This window comes from Neovison vison, chromosome 12 (genome assembly GCF_020171115.1).
Source record: "Neovison vison isolate M4711 chromosome 12, ASM_NN_V1, whole genome shotgun sequence".
NCBI lineage: Eukaryota > Metazoa > Chordata > Mammalia > Carnivora > Mustelidae > Neogale > Neogale vison.
The window spans coordinates 105,395,835-105,417,468 of NC_058102.1; the positions used below are offsets into that span (position 1 = coordinate 105,395,835).

The window sequence follows — 21,634 nt, forward strand, 5'->3', positions numbered from 1 at the left end:
TTTCATCAAAGACGAGGCAGTGATTTCTACAGTGAAACTTCCATAAGGAATTATCAGAAATAGTATCGATGAAGTAAGAAAAAAAAAAGTAACAAACACAAGTTCCACTCTCTCCACTCAAACCTTCCAATAGCTCCCATGGTTTTGTTACATCTTTATTCTCAACAAGTAAGTTCAGTCCTGTATAATCATCACATATTTACTCTAACATTAGTTTTTGAAATGTTAAAAATACACTGGTATGAAATATAAAATTTCCGATCACTAATGAAAGCAACTTACATTCTTAGAGAAACTCTTTAAGCAATTTTTAAACTTACAATTTCCCAACTTTAGCCAACTGTCCAGTATGAGTATGAACTTATTTTGTTTTTTGAGAAAGGATGAGAGAGAATCCTTTTTTTTTTAAGATTTTTATTTATTTATTTGACAGAGATCACAAGTCGGCAGAGAGGCAGACAGAGGGGCGAGGGGGAAGCAGACTCCCCGCCAAGCAGAGAGCCCAATGTGGGGCTCGATCCCAGGACCCTGGGACCATTATCTTAGCCGAGGGAAGAGGCTTTAACCCACTGAGCCACTCAGGTGCCCCATGGTGAGAGAGAATCTTAAGAAGGCTTCACAGTCAGTGGGGAACCCAACTCAGGCTGCCATAGAGCCTGACATAGAGGACAGGGTTCAATCTCATAACCCTGAAAGCATGACCTGAAATCAATAGTCGTCTCTTGACCGAGCCACCCAGGCGCCCCATATGATTATAAACTTTACATGACTCTGTAACACTGTTTATAATACCAAGATAGCACACTCTAATGTTCACCAAGAGGGACTGATACCATATCCACACATTGGAATACCCTGCAGCTGTTAAAAAAAAATCACTAACACATGAATATAGAAATATAGAGATACTGATTTGGAACAATTTCCAAGATGTTTTACCAACTGAAAAAGGCAAGGTGCAGGAACTGGGAAGTATTTACTACCATTTATGAAAGGAAAAAATATATACGTATCTTTCATCTACAATGCAGAGTATCTTTGGGAGGATATCAGTGTTGCCTTCAGGGAGAAAAACTAAATAGGTAGGGGAACCAGAAGCAATATTATTTTTCATTACGGACTGTTTCAATCCTTTTGAATTTTGTACCTGTGGAAGGGCTGGTCACCTGAAAGATCAAACCATGATAAGATGCCTGGAATTTTCAGCCCTGTGCCCCATTCTCTTGAAAAGGGAGGCTGATGGGGTGCCTGGGTGGCTGAGTCATTAAGCATCTGCCTTCGGTTCAGGTCATGATCCCAGGGTTCTGGGATCGAGCCCCGCATGGAGCCCTGCATGGAGTTCCCTGCTCGGCGGGAAGCCTGCTTCTCCCTCTCCCACTCCCAGGACCTGCTTGTGTGCCCTTTCTCACTGTTTCTCTCTCTGTCAAATAAATACATCTTATTTTTAAAAAAGAAAGAAAGAAAGAAAAAAGGGAGGCTGAAAATGACTGATAATGCCTATCTGATGAAGCCTCCATTAAATCCCACAAATAGAGCTCGGAGAGCTTCCAGGTTGACGGACACACCCATACTAGGAGGGTGACACACCCCAACTCCAGTGGACAGAAGTTCCTGTGCTTGGGACCCTCCTAGGCCTGCCCTATGTATCTCTTTATCTGGCTGTTCTCCCACATCCTTTATCATATCCCTTAATAAGCTGGTAAACGCTAAGTGTTCCCGTGAGTTCTGTGAGTTGCTCTTGAACCCGAGAAGGGGATCTGTGAACCTACTATCTACAGCCAGTTGGTCAGAAGCACAGGTGATAACCAGGCTTGTGAATGATGTCTGAAGAATGGGGGTAGCAGGGGAGAAGCAGTCTTGTGGGACCCATCCCTTAACCTGTGGGATCCCATACTAGTGTGGTATCAGAATTGAGTTGAATTGTGGGACACCCAGCTGGTGTCACAGAGAATTGCTTGTTGTGAGGACAAAACCCTACACATTTGGGGACCGGAAATGTCAGAAATGAAGTGTTCTGTGCAAGAAGTTAAGGAGACACACAAGAAACACATAGCAGGAAAGAAACACAGTAGGAGAGGACTGGGTTTTCCCCTATTTAGAAAGGAAAAGCTGAGTTTTTTTCAGAACAGTACCATGTAAAGACATAAAATACACATATTAAAAGTCAACTTCTTAGCCTATTAAATGTAACTAAAGATGGGGGTGCCTGGGTGGCTCAGTGGGTTAGGTCTCTGCCTTCGGCTCAGGTCATGATCTCAGGGTCCTGGGATCGAGCCCCACATTGGGCTCCCTGCTCAGCAGGGAGCCTGCTTCCCCCCTCTCTCTGCCTGCCTCTCTGCGTACTTGTGATCTCTGTCTGTCAAATAAATAAATAAAATCTTTTTAAAAAATTTAAAAACTGTAACTAAGAATAAAACAAGTTGAAACTATAAATGGTTGAAATCAATATAGGAGCCATGTATTAATCAACCCAATGTCTGTTATAAGTACACTTATCTGATCTCCACTAACTGCTACATGTGCTCACTCAAAATATGCTTGAAGGCTTAGTATATGGGCTGCCGACGCAAGCACGTGAAGGCTCTTAAATGGCTGCATTTTAAAATGAGGGGAGGAGTGCCTGGGTGGCTCAGTGGGTTAAAGCCTCTGCCTTCGGCTCAGGTCATGATCTCAGGATCCTGGGATCAAGCCCCATATAGGGCCTCTGCTCAGCAGGGAGGCTGCTTCCCCCTCTCTCTCTCTGCCTGCCTCTCTGACTACTTGTGATGTCTGTCTGTCAAATAAATAAATAACATCTTTAAAAAAAAATAAAATAAGGGGGAAAAACTGTCAATTTTATTTTTCTTTTTAGAATTTTTAAAAGGTTTTACTTATTTGAGAGAGAAAGAAGAGACAGTGGGTGAGCACAAGCAAGGGAGAGAGGCAGAAGGAGAGGGAGCAGCAGATTCCCCACCAAGCAGGGAGCCCGGACCCAAGACTCCATCCCAGGACCCTGAGATCATGATCTGAGACAAAGGCAGACACTCAACTGAGCCACCCAGGCACCCCTTTTAATTTTAAGTAATCTCTACACCCAATGTGGGGCTCTAACTCACAACCCCGAGATCAAGAGTCGCATGCTCTACCAACTTGACCCAGCCAGGCGGCCCTAAATTTTTTTTTTTTTAAAGTAAGCTGGATGCCTAATGTAGGTCTTGAGTTCACAACCCTGAGAACGTCTGATGATTGTTTTTCAACTAGAAATCAAAACTGATGCCATTATCCCAGTTAGTAACATGAATCCCGGGAAAACCCACAGGAGCAACTTCTATTAAGGGACCATGTACATACCTCTGGTTCAAGTGCAAGCCTGTGGGTAATGAAGCTAAATGTATCCACATCGGTGTCTTGTATAGGGCATTTCTGCCATAGCTGTGGTGTCAAGAGATGTACTCTAGGCTTCTCTGGGGCTTCTCTTGCTTTCACTACAGCAGAGCAGTTGCCAAAACAGTGCCTCTGCTAAGCCAAGTGACATGCATCGTCATTTCTTTTATGACTCTTGAGACAAACGTCTAACACTCAAAAAAAAAACCAAATTACAAGAGAAGCTTAACAAACATCAGTACTTTCTAACATTACTCACCACTGCTCCTGGCACGTGATGCCTAGAACAGGGAAGATGTGAAACAAATGTCTGAAAAACAAATGAACTTTAAAGTTGGGTAAAAAAAAAAAAGTCCTTTGACTTATGCCTTAAAGAAATATTTTAATTCATCATCCCTTACTTTTGGACTTTCCAAAGTAGGTAAAAATTAGATAGTACTTGTCCCCATTTTATAGCTGTATGGCTATGGAAAATAATGAAGACACAGATAAAACATCACTGCCTAACTATGAGAAATAATTTAAACAGAAGTTACTATAAACCTAAAATCATTTTTTAAAGAAAAAACTTTATTTTTAGTTTAAAACTATGGATGTACCTTTCATGGATTTAATAAAATAGTATCCACCCTATTGGCATACACATTACAAAAGATGATGAAGACTTCTCCTCTGTTCTTTGGTTTTCTCCTTTATTTTCTGTGTCAGCTATGAGCTTACACGGGACAGCATTTCACACTATACCATAGTATCATTTATATCGCATAACCGACCTTCAGTTCTGTTGGCCAAGATTAATCTATCTGAGATCATTACTCCATATCGGAAAAGCTGGAAGCAGTGATTTTTAAATAGATTCTTAAGTTTGAACTTACACTGATAATTCTCTTACCAAACCACATTGGAGAGACAAACAATGATTAATAATCTTAGCACCTCCAAGGTGACACATCTTCCCATCACATATTCAGTTATATGTTGCTAACTACAACTCTTATACCTGTCAATCAAAATTTCTTTTATTATATACTTCTGGAACAGTTTTTGTGGCAATTCCCTATCCCAACTGCCAGTAAACATTTTGGGCTCCACAAACAATATGCTTTGTTTCATCTGTAAAGAACATAATAGTACCTCCGTAATCTTGGCTACCTTTGTTCCTACTTTAATGTGTAGATTTTTAGTTGTTGGATTTTGCATTAGTTGGCTTTATATTCTTTGTCTCAAAGACCAGCTTAAAGGGACCCTGATCCAAACTGCAGGCAGATCCTCAATTTTACCCTCATCTTTATCACCTGTAAATATTTACTGAGTGCCTACTATGTAATCAATCTGTATACATAAGGGACTAAGCAACAAGAAAGAATAGTAACTGCTCCACTTTAAAATGAGCATTCAGGGGCGCCTGGGTGGCTCAGTGGGTTAAGCCGCTACCTTCGGCTCAGGTCATGATCTCAGGGTCCTGGGATCAAGTCCCGCATTGGGCTCTCTGCTCAGCAGGGAGCCTGCTTCCTCCTCTCTCTCTCTCTCTCTCTCTCTGCCTGCCTCTCTGCCTACTTGTGATCTCTCTCTGTCAAATAAATAAATAAAATCTTTAAAAAAAAAAAAAAGAGCATTCAGGGGTGCCTGGGTGGTTTAGTCGGTTAAGCCTCTGCCTTCAGCTCAGGTCACGATTCCAGGGTCCTGGAATCGAGCCCCGCATCAGACTGTCTGCTCAGTGGGGAGCCTGCTTGCTCTCCTTTCTCTCTCTCTCTCTCTGCCTGTCTCTCTGCCTACTTGTCATCTCTGTCAAATAAATAAAATCTTTTAAAATTAAAAAAATGAGCATTCATAGTCTGTTGAAGAAATAGTTCATAACCTTTTTGGAGGGAAATTTAGCAGCCTCTACTAAAATTAAACTCTGCATCCCCTAACATACAAAGTTTACAAAAGACTAGGCCAAATACATCATGTAACACAGATGCTATTTTTCATTGTTTTTAATAGAACCCCCCTAAGATAATATTAAGGTTGGTCAACAGGTGAGCAATTAATAAGATATATTTATGAAAATAATACTTTGTGGTTATTCAAAAGAATAAGGTAGATCTAGAGGTACTAAGTTGGAAAGTAGTCTATTACACTTCAGTTTTAAAAATAGGTTCAAAATAGTTTTATCAACAAATGGTTCTGGATATCCACATGCAAAAAGGATGAATTTGGACCCCTACCTCACAGCATACACAAAATGAATCAAAGACCTAAATATAAGGCTTAAAAACCTTAGAAAAACACATCTGACCAAATTTTATAAACCTGGATTAGGCAATGATTGCTTAGGTGCAACACCAGAAACAAAAGAGATAAAAAGAAAAACTAATAAATTGGACTATATCAAAATAAAATACATCTGCACTTCAAAAGGCACCATCGAGAAAGTGCAAAGGCAACCTCCTGACAGAGACAGTATCTATAAATCATTTCTCTGATAGGGAATTGTACCAGAAGACTTATAAAGAACTCTTACAACTAAGTAATAAAAAGACAATCCAAAACAATTACAATGCAAAGTAAATGAATGGATATTTCTCTAAAGATATAGGAATAATCAATAAGCATATAACAAAGCTCAATTATTCATCATTAAGGGAGTGCAAATCAAAGCACAGTGAGATGCTATTTCACATCACATTCACATTGAGACTATGATCAAAAAGACAGACAATAACAAGTAATGGTGAGGAGGTAGAGAAAGGAAGCCCAGTGCCTGGCTGCAGGGAATGTAAAACGTTGCAGCCATTTTGGAAAACAAGCCTGCTGTTCCTCAAGTTGTAAGATACAAGAGTGACCATATGACCCAGTAACTCCACTTAGGTATATATGTAAAAGAAATGAAAATATATGTGCACACAACGACCTGGATACTAATGTCTGCAACAGCATTATTAAAAATAGCCAAAAAGTGGAACAACTTAGCATGCTAACCTGCACCACTGACCACACACACTCCAGCAGTCAGCAGTCTGGAACTGCACTACTATGGTATTTCAACAAGTCTTCCAAGAATCTTTTCAGTCAGGATGCCCATTCATTTGGTATTTTTAGGTAGCAGAATTTCTAAGCCAGTGAGTGGATTCTGAAGAAACCCATGAGAGGAGTTGGTTAGTTGTATATAGTGAAAAGGAGTCATCAGGTTTCACCGTCTGGACTGATTCTGGTGTCATAAGTAGGGCAATAGCTATTACTAAAGTAATTTCCTCTAAGTCAACTGACAAACAGAGTTATTTTGTCCCAGTCCCAAATGTCAGTCCTAGAAGGCTATGTTTTCACATGCACTGAGACGCCGAGAACACCTCTGGCTAGCTCAGAACGCTGCTCCTGGGAAAAGGCATAGGAAGATCAAATTAGAACTGCCAGAAAAGACTCCTTTGAAACCTATCCTTCTTCATCTGAGGACAAATGTTAGTATTCTAGGCTCAGCCCTTTTCTATTTGAATGACTGCCACAATCTGCAACTAACTTAATTGAAGCCAGGGAATGAAAATCCATTTCCCAAGAGGCCCATTTAGTGGGCCTATTTCTTTTCTTCAGAAAGAAGGAGAAATTGTTTGCGGGGAGAGAGGCAATGAGAAGGAAAAGTTGGTAACTGATTGAATCATTCATTTGGCCCCAAATAATGGAGCAAGAAAAATTAGAGTGAAACCCTCTTCATTTGCTTGTTCCACAGAGTAAAAGCAAAAACATTCTTTTGAGTGAACCAAACAGAAAGGTTATTTTAAATGTATAATTTGAGTCAGAAGTCAAAGAATTCATTTCTTCTGGATGTAAAATGAACGTTACTCAGAATCTAAGTTCATTCTGCCTTTTGCCTGATTCTCCTTTCCTCAGGGTTACATTTCTCTCTTCAGGAATATTTCTTACTCTCCTTCTAGTTCTTGGATAAAGATGAAAGTGCATTTGTTTGCCTAACAATACCAAGGAAATATTTCCACTCCCTTTCCATTGGATGAAATTAATACCTCACTAAAATGTCTGATTTCTTCAAATGCTCATGCTGAAAACAATTAGAATGTAATCAGTACCCACTGTCATCATTTATTTGTAAAAATGGCATCCAGAATATTTGGAATAGATATTTCGATAATACATGGTCAGGGGATGGGGGGCGGAAGCGGAGACTAGAAATCAAAAGCCTGGATTTTACTTCTGAATTTTACTTTTGACTGCCTCACTTACTTGTCATGTGACCTTAGGTATATCATATCCTTCTCATTCTTAACTTCCCCATCTATAATATGAAAATCACAATACCAGCCCTGCTTTCTTCGGATATATGAAGCTCAAGAGAGATCAAATTAGTGACATGCTATGAGGGCAGCAAAGGATACTCAAACGTAAGCCTTATTACCGAATATTTTATCTGGGCAGATATTCCCTTTTCTTTTTTTTTTAAAGATGTATGTATTTATTTATTTGACAGAGAGGAAGAGAGAGAGAGAGATCACAAGCGGGCAGAGAGGTGGGGTGGAGAGGGTGGGGAAGCAGGCTCCCCGCGGAGCAGAGAGCCCAACATGGGTCTCGTTCCCAGGACCCTGAGATCATGACCTGAGCCAAAGGCAGAGGCCCAACCCACTGACCCACCCAGGCGCCCCTCAGATTTTGCCTTTCATTTTTTTTTTTTTTAGATTTTCCCTTTTAAAACAGCACAGCTTAAGACCTTTACTCAGCCAAAACAAAAACAAAAACAAAAACTCCTCTCTACCTTATCTAAGTTCATACGGCATTACCATAACAAAATTATACTGTTCCTTTTTTTTTTTTTTTAAAGATTTTTATTTATTTATTTGACAGAGAGAGACAGAGCGAGAGAGGGAACACAAGCAGGGGGAGTGGGAGAGGGAGAACCAGCACCCCCCCTCCACCCACTGAGCAGGGAGCCCGATGCGGGGCTCAATCCCAGGACCCCAGGATAAAGACATGAGCCAAAGGCAGACGCTAATGACTGAGCCACCCAGGCCCCCTACACTGTTTCAATAGTGAAACAAGTCAATTATCTATTAAATTGGTTGCATTCTAGAGGCACCTGGGTGGCTCAGTGGGTTAAGGTTCTGGTCATGATCTCAGGATCCTGAGATGGAGCCCTCCAAGGGGCTCCCTGCTCAGCGGGAGCCTGCTTCCACCCCCTGCCCTCTGCCTGCCTCTCTGCCTACTTGTGATCTCTGTCAAATAAATAAACAAAATCTTAAAAAAAAAATTGGTTGCATTCTAAAACCTAAAATCAAAGGCAAACTACAGATGTACTGAAGTTTTTTCCTGAAACACTGAATACCAAGATTTATTCTTCTAGGAGTCTGTCTGAAAAATAATACTTGTTTTCTTCTTACGGTCTTATTTTCTATACTTTAATTACCACAGGAAAATTTTTGCAGGAACTATAGTTTGTGTTCTAAAAACACCTCGTCAATGATGAAAGTAGACAGTAGGGTTTAAAGTGTCCTATTTTACCCTAAAATTTAAAATCATCAACTTTAGGAGTGGGAAAGGAATATTTATAGATTTAACACAATATCTTTGGAAGGTCCCCTAGGATGTCCATCAATGAATGAACACGGTGAATGGAGACAGCAAGACATATTTTTCACTGAATATTATTTTGTATCTTTTGAAATTTGAGCCATGCATTATTTTAAAATATATATGTCATTTTATAAATTTGTTATAAATCTCTGAGGGAATCCAAAGAAACCTTTATTTTCCAGAGGAGAAAACTAAAGCCAAAAAAGTAGAGGAGCTGGGGCGCCTGGGTGGCTCAGTGGGTTAAAGCCTCTGCCTTCGGCTCAGGTCATGATCCCGGAGTCCTGGAATAGAGCCCCGCATTGGGCTCTCTGCCCAGCAGGGAGCCTGCTTCCTCCTCTCTCTTTCTCTCTCCGCCTGCCTCTGCCTACTTGTGATCTCTGTCTGTCAAATAAATAATAAATAATATCTTCAAAAAAAAAAAGTATATGAGCTGCTCAAATCACACTGCCAGAGAGTAAAAAAGCTGGGAATAGAACTCAGGAACCCAGTAGAAGTTTCCAGTGTCTCCCACAATGCCATGTGGTAAAACAGCAAATGCCATCTTATAAACAATAAAAGTATTACTATAACCCCCTTCAGAACCATGGTCTTCCAGGGGTTCTGTGACTCACATGACACAGTACTCATCATTTATGTTTTTGCAGAAGTTCTAAGGCAGCGAGACAGAGATGGCAATCCTCATTATCAAGCCCTCATGACAGGTATTAAAATGAGTAAATAAAGACAGCACATCAATCAGCATGTGGCCATGGCGTCTTCCCTCAAGCAGGCCAGGAAAATTTTGCAGCCTTCATTATTTCTGACAGTAAGGACATCTGATGCGGCAGAATAGATTTAGCAGAACAAAGAGCTTATTTCTAGTGAATGGATTCGGAGGAGATAAAGCAAAAGCAGAGCACAGGAAATTCTAGTTTGAAAGAAGCCATAATAATTCCACTCTTCTCAAACAGGAGAACGAAAGGAATGATCAAGGCCCCTTCTTGTCCCAGAGTCCTCAAATATGGAGAAGCAAGGCAACTTCAACTCTGCCTCTGAGTAATTCAAGCATATATTTCCCCTTAGTAAGAACAAATGTTAGCATTTTCTTTCAATGGGCACAGATGCAGGAAAAACAGCAGAGTTTCCATAGGAAAGAATAAGTGAAGTCAGAAATGAAAACTATTCCAAAAAATGTCTGAGTCTGTCTGCTTGGAACAGAAAGGTCTCAGAAAAAATAAAATTTACTGCAGAGGATTAGTCTCTCTTTTCTAGGTCTGCATTTGGAGAAATACATGCAAGTCTGATGTTATTAGGAGCTTTTAATATCCGCCAAACATACTGCAGTCATGGATTAGTTATTCTGAGTATATTTAAGCACTGGGTAGGTCTATTTGCCAACAATTAGCTGACCTGATGAACCATTCAAAAAAGAGAAAGGGGCACACCTGGCTGGTGCAGAAGGTAAAGTGGCTGACCCTTGGATTTTGACTCAGGTCACGTAGTCTCAGTCCAGGGATCCAACTCAGTGGGAAGTCTACTTCAGGATTCTCTCCCTCTGCCCCTCCCCGTGCTCACTCACTCTTGCGTGCACATACACTCTCTAAAATAAATAAATCTTCAAAAAGAGAGAACGTGAGAGAGAATAACAAGCCTGGACAATATATAACCTCCAGCTACTATGACTGTTTTTATTCCTAATGAGAAAGCATGGATAAACCACAGGCTAGAACATTCTTAGTCAACTGGGTCACAAGGTCACATCACATGGAGAAATCTCTCACCATACCTTCAATTCTCTATCAGGGACAAAGGCCAGAGAAAGCTCAAGTTCTAGCACTAGCCAGGCATGGTCATCTCCAGGGAATCTATAATACAAAATGCCTAGCTTCAACAAAGGTCCTGAGAGTGATGTTTCAAATTCCATCCCCAATTTTCACCCACTATTTCAGAAATAGGAAAAATAATTGAACTTTGTTAGTAATTTTTCCACTTTACTGAAATCTTCCTCATTGTAAACAATCAAAGGAAACATGGTAAAATTTAAAGGAAAAAAAAATCACAGGAAACTTAAAAGTCAGATATTATACTTCACATCGAAAGGTATTAATACCAAAAACTGTATCAATGTATTTTTTTTGTATCAATGTATTTCACCAAAAACATTAAACACGCAACCTGAAGCCAAAATAGAAGAGACATTTCCACTCCTCAGCAACAACTGAGTTAAACAGTCATAGAAACTGCACTTAATATTACCTAGGGCAGTAGAAACATTAAGTGACTCACGGTCTCCTTTGATGTTAATTTTTAAACTAAAGAGCTGTTTTCTTTGCAAAGAAAAAGAGGGGGAAACTTTAAAATCATCCTTTTAAACTTCAGATCCAATAGATTAAAAGCCACTTTGCCTCCTGGTCTCAGTTTCAAAGTCAACTCCTCACCCCACCCCCCAAAAATCACGAGTCATATATCAAATACCTGGTACCCAAGAAATTTATTGCCATAAATTCATTCAATTAATTTACTGAATGACCACACTGAACATACAGCATCTGAATTCAACAAAAACGCTGAATTTTATCTTCGTCTTCCTAGCATTTCCATGGTTATACTGGTAAACGTGGGTTATTTTCTCTCAAGTTGAGAAAAAGAAAGTGCAGTGAACAAATCTTTCAGATAGCAGCTATCACATAAATAAAATCTGATGAAAGGGAAAAACAAGGGTTCTCTATGCCCAACACCTCCTTGTGACGTTTTTAAATGGTTTAGAATCGTCTAAATATCTACTAATCTAAATATCAGACTAAATCCTTACATGCTACATCTTTATTTGCCATGATAATGGCATAAAAAGCGGGGAATACTGTTGGCGTGTATGAGTTCAATTCTCCGACAATGCCGAAGTTTGAAGCCAATGAATCATGCCGCTCCCCCTTAACTTTCCATTAACCTAGCTAACAAGAAATTGACAGACTGAGATTTCGGATTGTTTTATTTCCCAGGCTCTCCCTCTGGCGGAGGCAGGAAAGAGGGGCGCAAACAAGGGTATGGTACACTGCAAATAAGACGAACAATCCTAAATAAAAGACAATTACTATGAAGCAGATAGAAGCGAAAGATTAGTTTCGCACTTTCAGCCCTCGGACTCCGTTCCAGAATTCAGCACCGCCTGCCAAAAGCAATGGCATTAGAGCAAACGATTAAATACCACCCACAACCTTCCGCCTCAACACCCCCGGGAAGGACTTCATCCACCTCAGTTATGATCCCGCCGGGCAGTGCGTGAGGAGCAGGGCTAACGCATTTCGAGTAAGCGAGGCCCACAGAGAGCAAGACCAGCTCATAACGAAAACTCCAAGAGTTTCCCAAGCAGGGACCTGAACACAAAGTCCCCGCTCTCGGTGCGGGCTGCAGAGCCTCTGCCTCCTACCGCTCACCGGGAAAAAGGGATCCCTCCACCGCGGAGCTGGGGGCCCAAAACGCCTCCTGCTGCCAAATCCGTCCCTCCCTCCCCGACCCGAGACCACCACCCTCTCTTCAGAGCTCCCAGAGAGGACCGCCATGGTCTCACTCAGTCCTTCCGCCCCGCTCGAGACGAGACCAGCCACCACCCCTCTCGGACCTGTCCCCGCGGGGTCCGAGCCGGCAGCGCGACGCCTCCATCCCCGCGGCTCAGGAAGTGGCAACCAAGTCCAGAACCCCCGACGCCCCTGCTAGGGTGGCAAGCCTGGCAGGAAGCCGGGCCCCGCCCCCTGGCAACCGCACCACGCACTGTTGCCTCCGCCTATTGGTCTTCGTGCGCACCGCTCGTATCTCATTGGCTATTGCTGCCGCCCGGCGCTGCGGGAGGGTTTCTAGGGGGCGGAGGCGCCGGGAGTTAAAGGCGCCTGCGCCCGAACTCGGGTGACGCGCTGGGTAAAACTGGGTCCCCCGAGCGCTTCTCCCGGATGGGATGGGGTGGAGGGCGGAGGGATGTGTTCGCGTCAGTCGCGGTGGCTCCCAGCGGAGGGGAAGTCATTTTGTCGGAGGAGCGGCCCATCCCCCTAACCGCCACCCACTGAGCGGCCTCCCCGAGTAGCCGCCGTTTGTACCGAGACCACCCACAGCGCTTTCTGGAGGTCTGTAATGTTAGAACTCACTCATAGACCTCTGCTGGTGCCCTCACAGTCCGGGCCCTCCCGACACCAGAGCCTTCCGGGAAGCACACTTGCACCCTCTCCAGCAGTCATTGCCGTTGAATGCATCTTTCATAGCTATCTGGTATGGCATTCCAACTGCACAAAATTCCTTCCGCCTTCCCTACTCCAGCCCAAGCTTTTACAGCATTGCTGGATCAATTCTACAGATTTTAAGAACCTTTCCCGTTTACCACTCTGTGGATGATCTTCAAACATCCATATCCCACGAGATTCCCTATCCAAATATGTACTCTCATTTCCAAGAAATCTTGTCGCCACTTCCTTTCTCACCACCAACGTACACGTATTATCGTAAGCCCTACAAAACACCCTGGCACAAGTTACTGCATGCTGTCTTTATAGCATTCGGAGGTCAGCGGTTTCCACACTGGTTTGCCTTTATAAGAGGCACAGAAGTTGGCACAAGCTGGGAGAGCAGAGCATCCCTTTGATGTGTCAGCCTCTGCTCTCTGGGGGACCCTAAACACAGTTGATTATGGGGGCTTCAGAGTCCCATCTGTGAAATAAACAGAATAATCCCTGCTTGTTTAGCTCCTGCTAAACCAGACAGAGTAGGTGCTTAAAGCTGAACAGATGCAGTTGAAAAAGATGTTATCTGTATTGGTGAAAGGGCAACGGACTGGGTGGACGTGCTCTAGCCACAGTAAGTTGTCTTCTCTGAGAAGTTTCCATATTTAATTACATACATTTCAAGAAATCATTTTCCCACCCTATTTGATATTTACAGATTAGTTTGGATGCAAATAAAAAAACCAAAATATAGCAAACCTAAGCAACTTATCTACATCCCCTTTATGACCCCTGACCCCATTGTATTCAGTTAGGGCTTGCTGCCTTTTCTCACCTTCGCCTTTGAGCAGAGGAGCAAGGTTGCAGAGGAGACAGCTCAGCTACAAAGTCGCAGAGTTTGCTTTAATGTTTCCCTGCCCATCATATCATAAAGGAAGCCGCTGCTGAGCCTGACACAGAGATTGTATTCAAAAATGCGGAATGAATTAGTTTGAATGAGGTGATTAGAGGATTAATTAGTGGTTTTTAAAAAACAATGAAGACAGACCTTTTGTGGAGAAGGCAGTATTGCTGAGTGATTGGTAATCAAAAGCTGGGGTCTCTAAAACCTTTCTGCAACCATTTATTTACATACATTTTAAATAGTTACAAGATACTTTAAAATTTTAAACAGTTAATGTAAGAAAAATATGAACTGTTTCTGACACTAAAAACTTTCTAGGGAAAGATATTTTAAAAAGCAAATCTGGGAATTGAATTCCCTTATGACTCCAAAATTCTGGTTAAGACATCTTTTTTCTATTGAGGTTATTGGTTTTATTTCCGTTTTATTCTCCTAATGTACTCTCCTGCGAGCCAGAAAAGTACTTTAGCAACTTCATGAAAATTTCTCAAGACTGCTGGAGTCTGAGGAATCCAGTGAGTTCTTCACAAGGAACTGGTTTTTGTTCAGCTTCCCTCTCTCCCTGAGGTAAGTAAACAAGTGGCGTCGTCTCCTCCATGTGACCTTGATCCCATACTTCTCTTCAGGGGTGTCTTTAACTAGAACAGGCCCAGCCTCTGGGCTCTTGGGAGTACTAGTGTTGAAGGAGCCACTCAGAAGGCTACGTTCCCTCTGATCGGGGGAAACGGGCCCCTCCTTCACAAACGATGACTCTGGGGTCTGGATATCAGGTGGAATGAATACGTAAGGTAAGTTTTGAAGCACGTGTGCTGACACTTCCCCACAGCTTTGAGGACTGAGCATTGGAACTAAGGACCTTCCAAAAATGCGCTTTTCTGACTGACCAGGGCATTCCCTGGCCAAGGGCATCCCAAGTGCGGCTGAACCGGAGGAAGACAGCGGACTCTCAAATGTTAGATGTGGGAACTTGGAGGTGGTGGATTTTCGACTTGAATGTCTTGCCTGGTTTCGATGATGACGCTTCTGGTTCACTGGGAACCAGCCTTCTGCTGTCGTATCAAACTGAGGTGATACCTTAAGGATCAAAAACAAAAACCAAAAAGAAGTGAGGCAAGCCAGCTATCAAGTAGGAACCTGAGGGTGGAAACTATACCAAAGGACCAGAATTCTAAATGGGGGCCCACTATAGTAATGGCCTCAGAACAAAATATCCCTCTAAAAGGATACTAAAATAAAGGGATATGAGCTTTGGGCAAGTAATTCGATCTCTCAGGCTTTCCGCTTCCTTGTGTTTAAGAAAAGGGACAATGCCTCCTTTACTTTATCGCACCACAACTTGTTTAACAATCTTTAAACTTTGAGGGTAGAGACCAGCAATCTTCCTCACCTTTGATGCCCAGAACCTGGCAGAGTGCTTGGCGCGAAGAAGGCCCCCAGTGGAGTGAATGCTGAGTTCAAGAATAGGGAATGAGATCATGTATGGGAAGCAGCTAGCATTAAGACCTGACACATGGGGGTGCCTCGGTGGCTCAGTGGGTTAAGGCTCGGCCTTCGGCACAGGTCATGATTTCAGTGTCCTAGGATTAAGCCCCCATCAGGCTCTCCTCTCAGTGGAGAGCCTGCTTCCCCTTCTCTCTCTGCCTGCTTCTCTGCATAAACTTAAAAAAAATAAACTTAAAAAAAAAAAAACCCCACACAACTCTTCTTTAAAAAAAAACACCCAACACATGAAGAGTTCTCTAAATGTTCACTCCTCACCCATGGGATTCTAACATTTCAGTTTCTTCTACAATTCTGAAGCAAGTATTTGTTTCTTCCAAGCAATCCTGAATAAGCTATATTTATTAAGCACTCTTAAGTGAAGTTTATGCTTTTGTCTGGCCCTCTGGCTATACTACTGCCCTGACAGTAGCTGTATTCTCTTCCTAGAGCCTTGAAATATGTCAAAATATGACATGTCATTTCTGTGGGGTTTTTTCCCAGGTTCACTCTATTAAACTGTAAATACCATACCTAGTTAAATAGTTTACCTCTCAAGTGAAGCTTGAGGAACAATCTCATTTTTTACTCATTCTGCCATTTATCTGGCTGCTTCAGTGACTGACTAGGTAATGAAACTTTTATACTGAACTCTTTAAGAAGGATGTGGAGGGAAAGACTCCTACTCCAACCAGCTTTTGCCTCACCTTGAACTTAGAAAATATACAGGGCACGGGGGTGGCTCAGTGGATTGAGCCTCTGCCTTCGGCTCAGGTCATGGTCGTAGGGTCCTGGGATCAAGCCCTTTGTCAGTCTCTCTGCTTAGTGGGGACCCTGCTTCCCCTATTCCCTCTCTCTGCCTGCCTCTCTGCCTACTTGTGATCTCTCTCTCTGTCAAATAAATAAACAAAATCTTTAAAAAGAAAAGAAAATCAAAAAGAAAATATACAAAGATGGCTGATAACAAAAAGAATACATTGCCTCCTTATCCCAGCCCCCAGGAAACTTTGGAGGCCCTGGCTTAAGGGGGCAGAAGTGGCAGCATTCTGAAAAGCCTAACCAAGCAAAAGTCAAAGTAAGAATCCCATGGCCTACCCAGGAAGTGATGGTGTTATGGTCAATGGGCTTGCTGGGCACCTGTCTCGTGTGGGTGATGGTAAGCTGGGGAGAGCCATAGTGGTGTTTGGGGCCCTCCAGTGGTGGTTCTTGGAATAGCAGCTGGCCTTTCTGGGAACGCTGGCAGCGTTTTTTTCTGGGAGGCATCAATAGGTGAATGAAGAGCAGTTAGTAACCGCATGATGTTGGTTGTAGTCAGGTCGGAGTTCAGGCTCCGATTCCAACCCATGCCTGCAGAGGGGAAAAAAACAAAAGGTGGGAGACAATTCTGAGGGTTACGTCCCCAGCTCTTGCTCATCCTCTGTCAACCAGTTCTACTATCAACTACCACCCCTACCTCCACACTGCAGGGAGCACAGCTTCCTATCCCTACGACCACCAGAGTAAAAACACAGGAGTTCCCGTTCAACAACGTTCATTCAGTGCACACTGATGGAGCGTGTGTTGGATGCCATGCTGGGTGTTGGGGATTTAAAGATGCATAACCGTTGATTCTACGATCATTTATCAAGTGCCAAGTGCTTGTAGGGACACAAAGGTAAGATTGTGTCTGTCTTCAAAGAAATGAGAGGCTAGCAGAGAGAGAGACAGAAGATTATGATAAAGAATGCTTCCACATACTGCAGGGGAGGCCTTCTACAGAGGGTAATATGTGACCTAGTACAGAAGGGCTAGGGAAAGCCTCCAGGCTGAGGAACAGCACATACAGAGGCCCGGAGATAAGACCGTGAATTCAAGGTATCATAGACTCCATGAAGCAGGACACAGCATATGCAAAGTCAGATGCAAGACCTCAGAGGCTGGACCCGTGTCAGGGTCAAGTCAGAAGAAGCAGGTGTGGGGGGCAGGGGTGCTGCTCAGATGGTTAGGTGGCTGTCTTCGGCTCAGGTCATGATCTCCAGGTCCTGGGATCGAACCCCACATCAGGCTCTCAGAGGGGACCCTGTTTCTCCTTCTGCCTCTGCCTCTCCCCCTGCTTGTGTGCTCTCCTTGTCTCTCTCTCTCTCAAGTGAATAAATAAAATCTTAAAAATAAAAAAAAAGAGAAAAGAAAAGAAAAAGAAAAAGCAGGTGTGCCATACGTGTTTGGACTCTAGCCTAAGTAGTCGCTGAAGATTTTCAAGCAGAACGATGTGATCACACTTGGATTGTTTTTTTTTTCAATTTTCTCTTCAGATAATTTTGAACATACACAAAAGGAGGATGAATAATATGAGCCTCCATGTACCCATCACCCAGCTGCAACGATCATCAACCCATAGCCACCTGGATCCATCACACCCTTCATACACTTCCCCTACTCCTGTATTAGGAAGATGATTTGCCAACCATTATATCATCTCCATTAATTATATATATATATATATATATATGTATATGTATATGTATATATTTATTCCTTAATATTATCAAATATCCAGGGATGCCTGGGTAGCTCAGTGGGTTAAGCTTCTACCTTTGGCTCAGGTCATGACCCCAGGGTCCTGGGATCGAGTCCCGCATAGGGCTCTTTGCTCAGCGGGGAGCCTGCTTCTTCCTCTGCCTGCCACTCCCCCTGCTTGTGCTCTCTCTGACAAATTAAAAAATGTATTATTAAATACCTAGACCTGTTCAAATTTTCAATTGTTTCATAAATATCATAATTAGTTGTTTTTGTCTTTTAGACAGGTCATCCTGGCAACAGTGTGGAAGGAGAGGGAGTACTGTGGAAGTAGGGGTTCAGGTTTTAGGAGGTTACTTAAGTGAGAAATGATCAGGCCTGAATCTAGGCTATGTCAGTGGAAATGGGGGCTAGACACAGAAGCAGGATCAACAGGCCTATGAATAAAAAGTCTGAAAAAAGTGGCCAAATCTAGTAACCAGATCGACTTTAGTAAGAGCTTCATCAGTGGAAGCGTGGGAGAGAAGTCTGCGTGCAACAGAGAGTTGCATGGGAGGGCAGCTGAGCATCTAGCAAAGTCCCCCAACAGGGCAGATGGGTCCCACCACAAATTCATGACTCATTCAGTCAGTCAACAATAAAAAGTAACATAATCTTATGTTACTTATGTCACTAGGCAGTGGACATACAGGTAAAGGAAAAAGAAAGGAAAAAACTCAGGAACTAACATTTTTAGGGAGAACACAGGTAATACACCCAGCTGTTTGTTTGTTCATTCAGCCATTCAACCAACACTTACTGAGTGCCGACAGTTCTAGGCCCTGTTCCTGGGTTGGAAATATAAACCAGAAAACAAAATGAAATCCCTGCCCTCATGGTGCTTACATCCTAGCTGGGAAGTGTCTATGGAGAAAAACCAAACAGGATAAGGGGTTGACCCAACTCAGTGTTCTTTTAGACAGGGTTGTCAGGAGGGCGACTGAAAAAGTGATATTTGTGCAAAGACCTGAAATGAAGAAAGGAGAGAAGATGAGAACCAGTTCAAGTGACACAGGGCTTCATAGGCAAGGTGAAGGACTCTGGACTTAGTTATTCTTGGTGTGACAGGAAGCCAAGGCAAGGCTCTGGACAGGGAGGCGACATTTATATTTTACAATGATAGCTTCAGACAGTCTGTAAGAACAGGTGGGTTGGGAGAGCAGGCGTGGAGAAAGGAAGCAGGGTGCCCAGTTAAAGGGCTGCTGCAGGAGTCCCGTGGAGAGAGGACAGCAATAGCAATGACTCCAGTCAAAGTGCTGACATTAGCCAGCCTCCAGTAGACCTGACATTGCTCGGCAGTAATCCTACTATGTTTCCTTCATCAACTCATTATCTGCAGATTATCTTAAGATATTTCCACTTTCTTAAAACCTTAAAACTCCCCATCCCTCTTAACAAATGACCTTACTTCCTACTCCACAGAGAATGCAAGAGACACCAAAGAAAATACTCTCACTTTCCAGATACCGAACATACAAACCTATATATATCTGCATCCATTCTCTTCATGCTGCAGTCGCAGGTCAGTCCTGTTTGCTCTCTAAAACCTTTCCGTCTGGCTGTGTTTTGGAGCTCTTCTTACTTTATACACCTTCCGTGGGCAATTATCGGCTCACAACTACAAGTGGATGACTTAAGTATTTATACGCTCAGCTTAGAATTCTCTACACTCAGTACCCACATACCCACTGCCTACTTGTCACCAACTAGCTGTCTCAAATACAGCTGAAATTCAACTTATTTATATATTTTAAATTTTCCAGTTGACTCTAAATATCTTTTTTTTCCTTTTTAAGATTTTATTTTTTTACTTATTTGACAGAGAGAGAGAAAGCACACAAGCATTGGGAGAGGTTGCAGGCTCCCTGCTGAGCAGGGAGTCAGATGAAGGGATCGATCCTGTACCCCAGGATCAAGACCCAAGCCGAAGGCAGACACTTAACTAAGCCACCCAGGTGCCCTCAAACTCAACAAATTTAAAGATTTTATTTCTTTATTTGACAGACGGAGATCACAAGTAGGCAGAGAGACAGGCGGGGGGGGGGGGTAAGAGGGGGTGGGAACAGGCTCCCTGCTGAGCAGAGGGCCCCATGCGGGGCTCAATTCCAGGACCCTGAGATCACAACCTGAGCCGAAGGCAGAGGCTTAACCCACTGACCCACCCAGGTGCCCCTTAACTCAATATATTTAAAACTGAATTCATTATCATCTCCCCTGCACCCGCTCCACAGGTGATTATCTTCCAAGGCCCTTGCTCGGGGTATGGTATTATCATTCATCTAGTTACACAGCCAGAAACCTTGACTTGTCCCACCTCTGTCCCCATCCAACATCATCAAGCCCTGACAATCTTACCTCTTAAGCATGTCTTCAATAATGCCCCCTTTGCCCCTCACTCATTGCTCTTTCTCTCCCCACCACCTTTGAAGTTCCAACAGTCCTGATCTGGAGTACTGCAGTAGCCTAAACGGGTCTACCCTAATCCACTCCAGCACCCCCTGCAGGGGAAGCTTTTAAAAATGCAAATCTGACGGCGATTCACAGACCTGTACCCCTGGGGATAAAAATATATGTTTATAAAAAATAAAAAATTTTTTAAAAATCCAAAAAAAATTCAAATCTGATCTTGACTCACAGCTTAAAATTTCTGATTTCTGGATAAGGCCCAAACTCCCTCAGTTATGGCTAAGATCCTATTTCCTCTAGCTCCAGCTTCGTCTCACACCACACTCTGTTCAGGTCTCTCAGCCCTAGCTCCTGCGCTATTCTTTGTACACCCCCAATTTTCTTCCTGCCACACAGCCTTTGCACACCATCTTCCCTTTGCTTTGCGGGGTTCACTCCCTTCTTTGCACAAAGGCATCAGACCTCAGAACAAACTTTTGTCCAGAAAAGCCTTTCCTGACCTATCTAAGGCAAAATCTTATCGTAGATACTCAGTTATCAATGACCTCTCTAATTTATCCCTTCACAGCTATAATTCTCCTCTTGCTTATTCGATTCTTCAGAAATGGCTATTGTCTCCTCTCTTCCCGTCAGACTGTATACGGGGTAAGGAAAGAACCTCCCCTACTACCACTGTTATCCTAGCTGGGCCTGGCACATAGTAGGTGCTCAACAAAATGTGTCGACCAAGTTAATCAAGTATTATCATGGTGTGGAGTTTTCTTTAAGATGGAGGAAGCTTAAACAACATGACACGCCGGTTGACTAGTCGAGGCGGCCAGACGATTGTTCATCGGCAGGGCAAGGAGTCGTTTTCCCCTAGGAAGGGAAGCCAAACCCGGGAGGCTTTGAAAAGGCCGGAGGACCGCGAGAGAGGCGGGAAGAGCGGCGCCGGGGGGCGGGCGCAGGACAGCGACCGGGAACGCGCGAGGGAGCGCAGGCCGAGGGCGCCGGCCCGGGCAGCGCCGTCTCCCCGCCGCCCCCGCCGGCCCGGCCGCCCCCCGCCGCGGGGGCCCCTCCTGCGCCCTCCAGGCCGCCCCCGGCCGCCCCCCTCCCCACGAGCCGGCCGCCTGCCCGCCTTACCCGCCCGGCGGCGTCCCGGCAGCCGCTCCCCTGGGCCGCCGCGGCTTTCGAGCCCGGAACGCTGAGACAAGGACGGCCGCCGATT

The 21,634-nt window shown here is 43.5% G+C and overlaps 2 protein-coding genes across 6 annotated transcripts in view; both read right to left on the minus strand.

Annotated features, from left to right (window-relative positions):
• TULP3 (TUB like protein 3) overlaps positions 1–13,052 on the minus strand; it is a 66,076-nt gene extending 53,024 nt beyond the window's left edge. Inside the window, exon 1 of one of the 4 annotated variants that reach the window (XM_044226692.1) lies at positions 13,035–13,052. Coding sequence is in view for 3 of the 4 variants with exons in the window: in XM_044226691.1 (XP_044082626.1) it covers positions 3,331–3,380 (50 nt within the window). In the remaining variant the exon portion in view is untranslated. Of the gene's footprint in view, positions 1–3,330; positions 3,484–12,517; positions 12,617–13,034 lie in introns of those variants that run through there. The other 3 variants (XM_044226690.1, XM_044226691.1, XM_044226689.1) reach the window with 3 other exon arrangements.
• Positions 13,053–13,980: 928 nt separating this feature from the next.
• On the minus strand, positions 13,981–21,618 carry RHNO1 (RAD9-HUS1-RAD1 interacting nuclear orphan 1). 2 transcript variants are annotated; one of them, XM_044228210.1, is made up of 3 exons: positions 21,550–21,618; positions 16,624–16,833; positions 13,981–15,081 (listed from the first exon to the last, which is right to left on the minus strand). In XM_044228210.1, exons 2-3 carry the CDS (start codon positions 16,747–16,749, stop codon positions 14,482–14,484), a joined length of 726 nt encoding a protein of 241 aa, XP_044084145.1. In that variant the 5' UTR covers positions 16,750–16,833; positions 21,550–21,618; the 3' UTR covers positions 13,981–14,481. The 2 variants fall into 2 exon arrangements, with proteins under 2 accessions (XP_044084145.1, XP_044084144.1); XM_044228209.1 differs by having other exon boundaries at positions 16,582–16,833.
• Positions 21,619–21,634: the final 16 nt, after the last annotated feature.